Here is a 12854-nt window from a genome sequence, read left to right on the forward strand (position 1 = left end):
CTCCAGTAATGGCTGGTGGTAGCATCAGCCATGTTTACCTGACAGCCTCATCAGGTGGTGAGTCAGGATCTACCATTTGGTCACCCTGTACCCATTGGAATGGTGCCTCTGTGCCCCCCCCCCCTCTCCCACACCCCGAATTCCTTTGCTGTGCCTGCCAGATTGGCCCTGGCAAACACCCCCCTCTCCCTTTTAGCCGAGTACCGAGCTTGACCAACAAACATTGTTGGGGCTAGTGTGCAGTCCCAGTAGTGGCCATCACTGCTAGCAGCACTGCTGGGACCAGAGATCTGCTGGACATTTAATTGGCCGGTAGCTCTTGAAGGCAGGACCGTTTCCCAGATGGGGAATCGCTCTCTCAGCCTGAGCCCCAAAGGCCATAAAATCAACTTGACGCTTCCCAGCGAGGCCGAGGTGGCCTGCGTGTACAATTCCACTCTTTAAACTATGGACTTCACTTTGGAGAATAACACCGTTAACCAACCCACCAGGTACGTGGTACATACTCGTGCGACTCGGCCAACGATGTCTACCTCGTACGCTGCAGGAAAGGATGTCCCGAAGCGTGGTACATTGGCGAGACCATGCAGACGCTGCGACAACGAATGAACGGACATCGCGCGACAATCACCAGGCAGGAATGTTCCCTTCCAGTCGGGGAACACTTCAGCAGTCAAGGGCATTCAGCCTCTGATCTCCGGGTAAGCGTTCTCCAAGGCGGCCTTCAGGACGCGCGACAACGCAGAATCGCCGAGCAGAAACTTATAGCCAAGTTCCACACACATGAGTGCGACCTCAACCGGGACCTGGGATTCATGTTGCATTACATTCATCCCCCACCATCTGGCCTGCGAAATCCTACCAACTGTCCTGGCTTGACACAATTCACACCTCTTTAACCTGGGGTTACCCCATCTCTGGATCTGTAAAGATTTAATCACCTGCTAATGGTCGCATTCCAAGCAATGTTTGGCATCTTTGAATCTGTCTATATGTGTGTTTCTGGAACATACCTCTTCATTCACCTGAGGAAGGAGCAGCGCTCCGAAAGCTAGTGACATCGAAACAAACCTGTTGGACTTTAACCTGGTGTTGTAAGACTTTGTACTGTAGTTTTATAATCACTTGGCCTGGTGTCACTTGTGGTGGATGTTTACACAAATTGATCATAAGCACTTTCTGTCACAAGCTCAAATATCAAAGCAAAAACAGAAAGCTGGAAAACGACCAAATACATCGTTATGTCTGCACATATTACAAGAGATGACATATGCTACAGCATATTCTGAGGGCAACAATTCACCTTGGGGTTTATTGATAAATTATTTTGCTTTTGCAGTTTAGGATGTCGGTTCCAAGTCACATTCAAACTTCCACTCGGGCTACTGCAAGGTGGGAAAGTTGTATTTGTATATGCAGAAGATCAGTATTTGATTTAATCTCAAGTTTTTGGTTTCTCTTTGCTTCATGATAAAAGTTGTTAATTATCACAATGCTTTAAGGTTCAAACTGTCAAGGGTCGATTTAGATGGCACTGAGGTTTTAGGGTTTGCTAAAATGACAGGATGATTCAGATTCATGCCACATGATTTCTTAGTCAAGGCAGTTCTAAAGTGAGACCAATGGGAGTACAGGCTAAGACTGTTGGAATCTGATTTGAAGAAGGTGCATCCTTTCTTGAGGTCCTGTTTACAATAACACCTATCATGCTTTGATTCATAACCTGCGACAGTGTTCGTGAGAAACAGACTAGAGAGATAGAGAGATCTCACGCTCTTCTTAATAATTTAAAGAGTCATAATTGGAAAGGATCAAAGACATTAGTGCACCTCTACCCAGAGAAAGAAAGCACGGCAGTAGGGTTCATTTTTCTGTTATGGCTAACTGCTGAAAGGTAGTGTGTGTATCTGGACTTAAATTTCATGCAAATAAACAAGAGTTGTTGAAAATTATTATCTGACAGAAATCCAATTCTTCAACCACTTTCTGGTTAAGACACTAAGCAGTTTTTGGCAGAGTCGTTTCTTAGCATCAAATGGAATTAATCACTTAATAAAATTGGAAAGTGCAATGGAATGTGTTTAACTGTTCCTCCACACTCAAGTGCAGAGATTGGTCATCGTGCCATCCATTGCCTGCCTGTGCTTATTAAGGTATTCACCATGAAACATGCAAGAGAATTTCTCATCAGATCATTTTTGCAATCATCCCCTCCTACTGTTCTCAGCCACATACCTGTAGGGCAGACACACAACGCTGCCAATGCTACTCTAATTTCCCATTAACACAAGAGGAGTGTGGGTCAATCTGCCCTCCGATTTTCCCTCCCTCCATCTCTGGAGACCACCACTCATCACCTCATTGGAAATTCTTTACGGGGGGGGGGGGCTGCTGCTACAAACTGGCATAGTGTGTTCTTTACGCCAGTCTATCAGTATTTAAGAGTTATTCATGCAAGATTATTTCACGCAGTAAAATCTGAATTTCAGGAACAAAATTAGACATAGCAACTCGAGGAAACGTCATTGCAGAATGCTCACAAATTGCGCCTCTCACCTGAAACATGTTTTCCATTGCATGAAACCCACGGATTAGATTTAAAGCTGCACACAGCACACATAGTAAACAAGATACGATTCCCGGCAGCGTCACTGGTTCCAGTCGCTGATTTGGGGCTGGCGGCAACAAAAGCAAAAGAAAAGGCAACATGAATCTAGCCACATATTTCAATCACTAGCTTAGCTTGTACATTTGGGAGAGGCAATGGCACAGTGGTATTGTTGCTGGACTAGTAATCCAGAGACCCACAATAATGCTCTGGGAACCTGGGTTCGAATCCCATCACTGCAGATGGTGAAATTGCAATTATAAAAATCTGGAATATGAAACCAGTGTCAATTGTTGTAAAAATCCATCTGGTTCACTAATTGTCCTTTAAGGAATGATGTGCTCCAGATCCATAGCAATGTGGTTGACTCTTAAATGTCCTCCGAAATGGCACAACAGTTCAAGGGCAATTTGGGATGGGCAATAAATGTTGGCCCAGCCAACGATGCCCCCATCCCATTCGTGATTTTTTAAAAATTCCCATTAGTACCAACTTCCCCAATGGCTCAGTAGGCTATCTGCATTACAGAGCACCAGATTTGATTCCCATTTGGTGCCAAGTATGTTGTTCTCAATCGAGGCAATTCATAGAATTTACAGTGCAGAAGGAGGCCATTTGGCCCATCGAATCTGCACCGGCCCTTGGAAAGAGCACCCTACTTAATCTCACACTTCCACCCTATCCCCGTAACCCAACCTAATCTTTTGGATACTAAGGGGCAATTTAGCATGGTTGATCCACCAAACCTGCACATCTTTGGACTGTGGGAGGAAACCGGAGCACCCGGAGGAAACCCACGTAGACATGGGGAGAAAGTGCAAACTCCACACAGGCAGTCTCCCGAGGCCGGAATTGAACCCAGATCCCTGGAGCTGTGAAGCAGCAGGGCTAACCACTGTGCCGTGCTGCAGAAATTGTTGGCAAAAGCAGATATTTGACTAGACCCCTGCTCCTAATCACTAGCCAATGACCTACGCTGGGCATTAGACAGGACTGCATTTGGCTGTGATGCCCCCATGAGCAATTCGCAGGCCAACATTTACCACCTATGAAAAATGTTTAATTGGACGATGAACTCTAATCCACCAGAGAACCACTAATGGTTTAATCAGGATAAAGATGGAAAATTGTTTGAATTTTTAAAAAAAGGCACCGTATCATTCACCATCTGTTGCGTGTAGTTTGCTTAATGTCAGCGACTGGGTAAAGAGAAAAGGTTGCTTGCTGCAGTTACACAGAGAAAGGATTTCTACTCACAGAAGGGTTGGTAGCCAGAAAACACAGATACAAGATAACTGGCAAAGAAGCCGTGGGCGATGAAAATAATTCCTTTTTTTTTTAGAAACACATCAAGTTGTTATGATCTGGAATGCACTGCCTGAAAGGCTGGTAGAAGCATATTGGATGATAACTTTCAAAAGGGTAGGATACATATTAACAAGAAAAAAAAATGAAGGGCTACAGGAAAGCGCAGGGGAATGGCATTAATTAGACAGCTCTTCCAACGCTGAGCCAAGTATAGAGCAGAGAGAGTTGCTCTACGCTGTCAATGTCACTCACATTCCATACAGGAGAACACCTGTATTGGCAAATGGACAGACTCAATGCTGAAATCAACACACGGCATGGCGGCACAGTGGTTAGCACTGCAACCTCACAGTGCAAGGGACCCGGGTTTAATTCTGGCCTGTCAGTGTGGAGTTTGCACATTCTCTCCATGTCTATGTGGGTTTCCTCCGGGTGCTCCGCTTTTCAATCCATTATCCAAAGGTGTACAGGTCAGGTGGACTGGCCGTGCTAAAATTGCCCCTAAAGTATCCAAAGATGTGAAGGTTAGGTGCGGTTACAGGGACAGGGCTGGAGAGTGGGCCTAGGTAGAGTGCTCTTTCAGAGGGTCAGCACAGACCCGATGGGCCGAATGGCATCCTTCTGCACTGTAGGGATTCCATGGAATCATAAAAGCTGCAGCTGCTGTATCCTAGCTGAGTAAGAGGAGTGTGGAACAACAACAACCTGATCGAGAACACCAAACTGCAAGTCTACCAAGCCTGCATCCTCAGCACACGTCTCTACAGTGGCGAAACCTGAACAACACATGCTAGGCAGGAGGAAAAGCTGAACAGTTACCACCTTTCCTGTCCACACACACCCTCGGCATCTCTTGGCAGGACAAGGTCATCAGTTTGGTCCTGGAAGGTACGACTTTCCATCAACACACATCATAGAATTTACAGGTGCAGAAGGAGGCCATTTGGCCCATCGAGTCTGCACGAGCCCTTGGAAAGAACACCCGACTTAAGCCCACGCCTCCATCCTATCCCCGCAAACCCACCTAACATTTTTAACACTAAGGGGCAATTTAGCATGGCCAATCCACCTATCCCGCGCATCTTTGGACTGTGGGAGGAAACCGGAGCATCCGGAGGAAACCCACGCACACACGGGGAGAGTGCAAACTCCACACAGACAGTCGCCTGAGGCTGGAATTGAACCCGGGTCCCTGGAGCTGTAAGGCTGGTGCTAACCACTGTGCCACGGTACATTGCTAAGCCAACGATGTCAGCAGCGGTTCAGCCACTTTCATCAGATAGATGGCAGCTGCACACCCACAGACCTTCTGTACAGTGAACTGGCCACTGGGTCATGACCTCCTAGGTGTCCATACATCTGCTACAAGGACATCTGCAAATGAGATATGAAGATGGCGGACATTGACACTGACAACTGGGAGACAGTTGCTGAGGGCCCTGACCTCTGGAGGCTTTTTGGAAGAGATTGGCAGAAACTAAAAGCTCAGTCGGCCAAGAAGAGGGCCCAGAGAAAATAGTCCAGTGGACTGTGCACCTTCGTAGCTCTCTGCAGCGAAAGCAGTAAAGGGACTGCCATGCCAGAGTGGGGCGCCTGAGTCCCAGGAGACAATGCTTAACATCCAATTGACCACCACGGCACAAATCATCATCTCGCGAGTCTAAAACCTGCCATTAACCTCTACTTCTTTCAAAGAGCCGGTGTAGGCATGATGGGACAAATAGCTTCCTTCTGTGCTGTATGATTCTATCTATGCTGCAGCTTGGGAGAACAAACTATGTTCAGCCCATAGTTGATATTTAGACCAGGGGACCCATGGGGAAAAAAGGCAAGCATCTTAATAAAAACTTCACGAAGCATATCGGTAGTGCTGCTTCACTGAACAGACAGAATACAGCAAGCAGCAAGGCATTCATTCCATGGTTGAGATAACATCTTATTCATGTGCACTTTGAATACTCTGAATGTAAATGGTCTATTAACATATATAATTGTTTAAAACACAGAAATCTGATAGGATTTTCTGCTCCTTGACCGAAGCACCATCCCGTGAAATGGCAGCACCTAATGACGAACTCGACACACTATTCAATTCCCTGCCCGTAACAGTCAGCAACTCCAAGTTACAAGTTCCGAGGCTATTAAGTTGGTTGTTTCCTGACAGAAAGTCATTTATTTTTTAATTTCCTTCCCTTTCATGTCAGACACCTAGCCATTTTCAGTCCACTGCATTTGAAGGACAATTTCCTCCGATGGTCACAATGGTGTTGGGCAGTCTTGGCTCCTTTTGATGTCGATTTTATCGTGGCATTAACTTGGCAGCCAGACCCGCCTCATCTCCCCAACTACGGAATGTGTCGTGGGAAGTTAATCCACAAGGTATTTCTTCTTAAATGGATAATTCTCTCATATTTCCTAGTCACCAATAAATCCAATACAGCATTCAGGAGAAATGTCTTCATCCAGAATGTGGTTAGAATGTGAAACTCGTCACCACAAGGAGTTGAGGCAAATAGCACAGAAGCCAGATAAGCTCTTAAGCGGGGAAAGAATAGAAAAATATAGAATCTACAGTGCGGAAGGAGGTCATTCGGCCCATCGTGTCTGCACGAAGGGGGGTAGGAGGAGGTTTAATGGAGCGTAATCACTGACACAGGCTAGGTTGCTCTTAATGTTATATAACACGTAAATATTATAGCTGTACTTGCCGACGGTAGATAAGATTTTCTTTTCCTTGTGTACAATATCCCTAGGGGCGGCACGGTAGCACAGTGGTTAGCACTGTTGCTTCATAGCACCAGGGACCCGAGTTCGATTCCCAGCTTGGGTCACTGTCTGTGCGGAGTCTGCACGTTCTCCCTGTGTCTGCATGGGTTTCCTCCGGGTGCTCCGGTTACCTCCCACAATTCCCGAAAGAGGTGCTTGTTAGGTGAATTGGGACATTCTGAATTCTCTGTGTACCCGAACAGGCGCTGGAGTGAGGCGACTCGGAGATTTTCACAGTAACTTCATTGCAGTATTAATGTAAGCCTACTTGTGACACTAATAAAGATAATGATATGGCAACCATGTCTGGAGACACTTCCCTTTAAATAGCTACGTAGTTCCCAGAACCTGTAGTGACAGCATGAGAAGGAAGGCTTGTGCAGAGCAATTGCCTATCCCACAGCAACAGCTTGAATTTATACAGCACCTTTCAGCTAATAAAGTTCCCAAAATGCTGCATCAGACCAATAAATTACTGATGGTATCCTCCAATGTTTTATAGTCATGTATTTCCTGAAAAGTTTACATTGTTTACTTCATTGTTAGATTACTCCGTGCAGATAATTTTCCTCTGAAGCTGAGCAATCAACTGTAAAATTGGACCTGCAATGCTACACGGTCACTGCGCAATTGTGACTCAATGTAAAATTGTGCTTCATGCACCTGTGAAGTGCCTAGGAATTTACATTAAAGGTGCCGTTTAAATACATGTCGGTCTTGTTATCACAGAATCATAGAATTTACAGTGCAGAAGGTGGCCATTCGGCCCATCGAGTCTACACCGGCCCTTGAAAGAGCACTCTACCTGAGCCCACACCTCCACCCTATCCCCGTAACCCAGCAACCCCACCTAACTTTTGGATACTCTGAGGCAATTTAGTGGGACCAATCCACCTAACCTGCACATCTTTGGATTGTGGGAGGAAGCCCACGCAGAAATGGGGAGAACGTGCAGACTCCGTACAGACAGTGACCCAAGCCAGGAATTGAAGCTGGGACCCTGGAGCGGTGAAGCAATAGTGCTAACCACTGTGCTACCGTGCTGCCCCCACACCTGTTATACCACACCTCTAATGAATGCCCAGAGGTAGTTTGAAGGAGTGTTAGCATTTGGCACCATTATCTCATTAGGATATACTACGCAGGATGTCTAAAGGTTTGGAAAGTTTTAAGGAGCATCTTGAAGGATGGAAGAGGGGCAGAAATATATGGAGAGGTTTAGGGAGGGAATTCCAAAGCAGAACTTACAATCTGCCAATAGTCAATGCATTGACTCATTCAGGAGCAACTAACCATTAAGAGTGACTTGTTGCAGGGGGCGGGGGAGAGAGAGAGAGAGAGAGAAACAACATAGGCTCTTGTAAGTGTCAAATTTTCTGCATTAGGCAACATCTGCAGCAGATGACTTCAGAGCACAACTTTACAATTTGCCCCAGATGCACGGGTGTAAAATGGATCATTCATTTCCACTTGACCTTCCTTTCCAAGGACCCACAGCAAAACATTAAACATTTTGTGCAGATTGGGTTAATAATGAGTGACTAGTAACATAGCAGGTTCGTGGGGCTGAATATCTACTTCCCAGCACAAACATCAACCCAGAACAGCATAGACATCTGACTTCAACTCTCACTGTTCCACATTTCAGTAGATGGTTGAACTGTATTTGAAATGACTAATTGCGAGAAATGCTTAATAGCTTGGATAGATTTTTCTTAATGGCAACATTTTTAAAAAACATCACCGACACGTGAAAGGACTTTGCAGCTTAAAGAGCAAACAGCCACTTCATTTGAGAAAATAGTTAGCAGGAACGAAACAGAAAAACAGTTTGAATGCAACATGCAAATAACCATAACACAATTCTATGACATACACAACATAGAAAAGGCATTCATGCCAATCTGCACTGCAGATGGCGTTGCATTAGATGATTCAGTAAGTCAGTCATAGAACATTACCACTCAAGAAACACGGCCAATACACGCTTTAGTTTTTTTTCCAGTCTTCCTCTCCTGCTTGCACCTTTCAACATGACAGTCATTCAAGTAACTTATCTCTCGTCAAAAAAAAATAACGAACTCTGCTTCACTAACTGTGACAGAATTTCATACACCAAACATCCCTTTGATTCTTCTGGCTGTCTCAAAGGTGTCACAAGTGGAAGCAATCACTATGTACCAATATAATCCTGAAGGGTTTAAAAAAAAAAAAAATCAGGGCACCACTTACACTATGCAGCTACGATATGAAAAAATACTTCAACTTCTCCAATGTCACTTCATAGGTGTAACTCCTGTACCCCATACTCCCCATCCTGGTACCTCTTTCAGAGTCTTCCTTTAATGGGTTACTCAATACTGTATGCAACCATGGCACCGCTATTCAAGAAGGCAGGTTACAAAGCCAGATACTTACAGGCCAGTGAGTCTAACATCAGTGGTGTGGAAATTATTGGAAAACATTCTGAGGGACAGAATTAATCCTGACTTGTAGAGAGGCAAGGATTAATCAAAGATAACTGGCATGGCTTTATCGGCAGAGATCATGTCTAACAAGTGACTAGGTGTACAAATGAGTGCAGTGCAGTTGATACAGTCGACATGGACGTAAGACTTTTGACAAGGGAGACTGATCAAAAAGGTGAGAGCCGATGGGATCCAGGGCAATTTAGATCTAAAATGAGGCAGAGGGTGATGTTCGAAGATTGTTTTTCCGACTGGAAGCCAGTGTCCAGTGGTGAACCGGTTTGTAGCATACATTAATGATCTAGACATGAATGTGGGAGGTATGATCAGGAAGTTTGCAGATGACCCAAAAACTGATTTGGTCCATTGAAGGCTGTTCGCGGCTCGGAATTTGCAAGTGCCCATGCCTTCAAGATGCAATTTTCATCTATTGTCATTAAGTTATTTGGGCTGGTAATGCCCAAATAATCCCTAAATTTGGGGGGTTTGGCCCTTTGGACAGATTTTACTGCTGTTATTAGCTCTGCCATTCCCCCACACTTAGTCGTGGGATTTGATCCCATGTCCCAAGATTACTGGGCCAGCACATACCACTACGCCACCATCTACTCCGACTCCTATGGAATTCTAATCTTGCTTACATTTCCTTTGTCACATGGCATGCAGTGAATTTTATCCATTCTATTTCACGTTTGAACATTTATCTGACTGTAGTTATCCTTTTTGTTCTTCTATATAAAATGGGCAAGAATTGTTTTTTACCTCGCTATTATTTGCTTTGCTCTAGTCAGGTGCTCTTACCCTTCATTTTCCTTTTCCCTTTTCTATTCTTCACTGAATCGAACTATAACATGATCACCACTTTCCCGACGTTAGCTTGTTGGAGTTCCACATTGACTGAGAAAAACAGATTTTAACAGGTTTGGCCAAATCAATGGGTCTACATATTCCTCAAAGCAGATTCACCATACATACAATTAGCAATGTGATGCTTGATCAATAACTCCTGAGACGAGATTGGAGACAATTGCACTAGATGTTTCCCCAGCAGCGCAGGTACAGAATGCAGCTGCTGGGGGGACTCAGGCTCTTATACTCCGCCTTACTGGGCGGAACCAGCAGGCAGGCTTCACCAATGAAAATAGCAGTCTCAGGTACCTCCCACACCAATGGCATTATTCAGGGTACCGTAATACTCCTAATACCGACTACCACACAATGCTCCTGCAAAAACATAGTGGGTGAGCAGCTTGCTAGGACAAATCAAGAAATCCTTCCCTGTTTTTTCTCCCTATTTATTAAGATGGCAGAAGTTGGCGGTGTGGATGCAAGGACTATTTGTTTGTGTTCCAAAAACCACAGGGTGAATTTTCCCTCAGGGCACAGGGAACTGAAGTCCGGAGCATTTCCATGTACTGAAATTGTCTCAGAGAGGGGAAGAACAGTTATTCATTCTGATTTTTATGGGGGTGCCCTACTAATTGGCATAGAGATGGTTCTCCATCCAGTTAAGGATAGTGGCCGTGCTCTCAAAGTTGGAAGATCTTCTCACTTGAGAGTGTCATGTGAGAGCACCTTTAAGAAATGGGTGTTTATAAAAATAGCTGTAGTGGGTATGCCTTTAAGAAATGGGTGTTTATCAGTGATGTCAGAGTGTGGGTGGAGCTGGGCTGTCTGCCTGCTTTTACTTTCGCTTTAGTTTCGTTTTAGATTTGGAAAAGCTGCAGTCACAGCAAGATGTGCATGAATCTCTGCAAGCTAAAGAATGTTCATTTGGTTATTTCAAAGTGGTAACTGTTCTCAGTAGTGAAGTTAAACCTGATGTCTTTCTGTAAAGGGGGTTCTTTTTGTCTTATGGATGTTGCAAGGAAAGATTAAGAGATATTCTTTGGAGGATTTATTGGTGTTGATAGTTGTTAAGATGTTTACTGTCGGTTTATAAAGTGTTAACTGGTTTCATAAATAAAGTGTTTTAATTTTAAAGTACAGTAGATTTCTGTTGCATTACACCTGCAGAGTAGGGCCGTGTGCTCCCCATAACCACAATCTATTCAAAGTTGTGGGTCAGGTGAACCCCATGATACACTTTAGGGCTCTCTAAACCCTGGCCCATAATAAGAGGAGCAGCAGGCTGTAATGAAAAGTAATTACCAGAGAGTGACTCTTCAAGAGAAAGATGCCCTTTTTCCAACTTTACTAAATCTTTAATTATAAAATAGATTTAGCAGCCAGTGTAGTGGGTGGGGTGGCTGCAGTAGCCCTCCTCAGAGCAGTCTGTGACTGCTTTTACAGCCAGGCTGGTCTGCCACTGACAAACCTTCGGGCACCAAAATAGGCCATGTCACCGGTGGGGATTTGTCTGATTTGAGCCCTTAATGAGCTGAGATGGAGCTGGGGGACCAGCATGCTGGCCAGCGGGGCTAACCTTTGGCTCCATCCACATCTGATGGGGCTAAAAATCCAGCCACATGTTTCTCACTCTCTGCTGTTTCCAAAAGCAATACAAACAAGATATTCATCCAAGTAACAAGCAGTGACTGGAAATGTTTCTACCTGGACACCATTCTGGGTCTCCAAATCAGCCTCAATGTGTTTGACCAAGTTAGGTCAGATCCAACCAATCCCTATATGCTTCCATAATTTAAATGTGTTAGCTTGCTTGTTGAATCAGGGACACTGCACCTGCCTTTTAGCATAACCCAACAAGTACAGGTGTGAAAGTGGGATTTGATAGCTTCAAAGTCCAATGCACTAACAGAGAGACAATGGATTCAGCGGAATGTAAATGTCAATCTTGAATTACTGAGTGAGTGCATCGGAAGTTTTTGAAACATTAAAAAGTGATAAAATGATTAATGGAGAGAAGTCAAGGTCAGTGTGATTGTCTCTACGCCTATCCATTGTTACTTTTAGACGTAGCTTTATAGAATCTCCTAAAATATTAAGAACATGAAAATAGCATTTTTATTTAGGGATACTACTTACTGTAACTACAGATGCTTGCAAGTGACCTTTCAGTTTGATATATGAGAATGAGTGAGTGGCAATGTTGACTTTACCATGACGGACACCAAGAACACAGCAGGGGAGAGCAAGAACAAAGGGAAAATTTGACATAGCATATAGTACTTTTCCCCATTCGCCTCCCCTTTGCTGCCATCATAATCATGGTACGAAGTCTTACAACACCTGGTTAAAGTCCAACAGGTTTGTTTCGATGTCACTAGCTTTCAGAGCGCTGCTCCTTCCTCAGGTGAATGAAGAGGTATGCTCCAGATACACATATATAGACAAATTCAAAGATGCCAAACAATGCTAGGAATGCGACCATTGTCTATATGTGTGTTTCGGGAGCATACCTCTTCATTCACCTGAGGAAGGAGCAGCGCTCCGAAAGCTAGTGACATCGAAACAAACCTGTTGGACTTTAACCTGGTGTTGTAAGACTTCGTACTGTGCTCACCCCAGTCCAACGCCAGCATCTCCACATCATCATAATCATGGTCCAGCAAAGAAACAATGGGTAGAATTCTCCCATTTTGAGACAAAGTGCGGGAATGTGCAGTGTTTGCCGCTGCAGCGGCCACGTGAACCACATTTGCATCCCTTTAATGGGATGGTGTGTAGTCTGTTGTCTTGTCCGCGGGTGTCATATTAAAATGGTGTCCAACATCACTGACACACCATTGGTGGGACCTCCTGAA

General features: G+C 44.6%; 1 protein-coding gene across 4 annotated transcripts in view; it reads right to left on the minus strand.

Annotated features, from left to right (window-relative positions):
• The window catches only part of sec22a (SEC22 homolog A, vesicle trafficking protein), a 103234-nt gene that overhangs the window by 26056 nt on the left and 64324 nt on the right, over positions 1 to 12854 (minus strand). For all 4 annotated transcript variants that reach the window (XM_072469875.1, XM_072469848.1, XM_072469857.1 and 1 more), the window contains one exon: positions 2557 to 2675. In XM_072469875.1, coding sequence (XP_072325976.1) covers positions 2557 to 2675 — 119 coding nt within the window. The remainder of the gene's footprint in view (positions 1 to 2556; positions 2676 to 12854) is intronic.

This window comes from Scyliorhinus torazame, chromosome 2 (assembly GCF_047496885.1).
Source record: "Scyliorhinus torazame isolate Kashiwa2021f chromosome 2, sScyTor2.1, whole genome shotgun sequence".
NCBI lineage: Eukaryota > Metazoa > Chordata > Chondrichthyes > Carcharhiniformes > Scyliorhinidae > Scyliorhinus > Scyliorhinus torazame.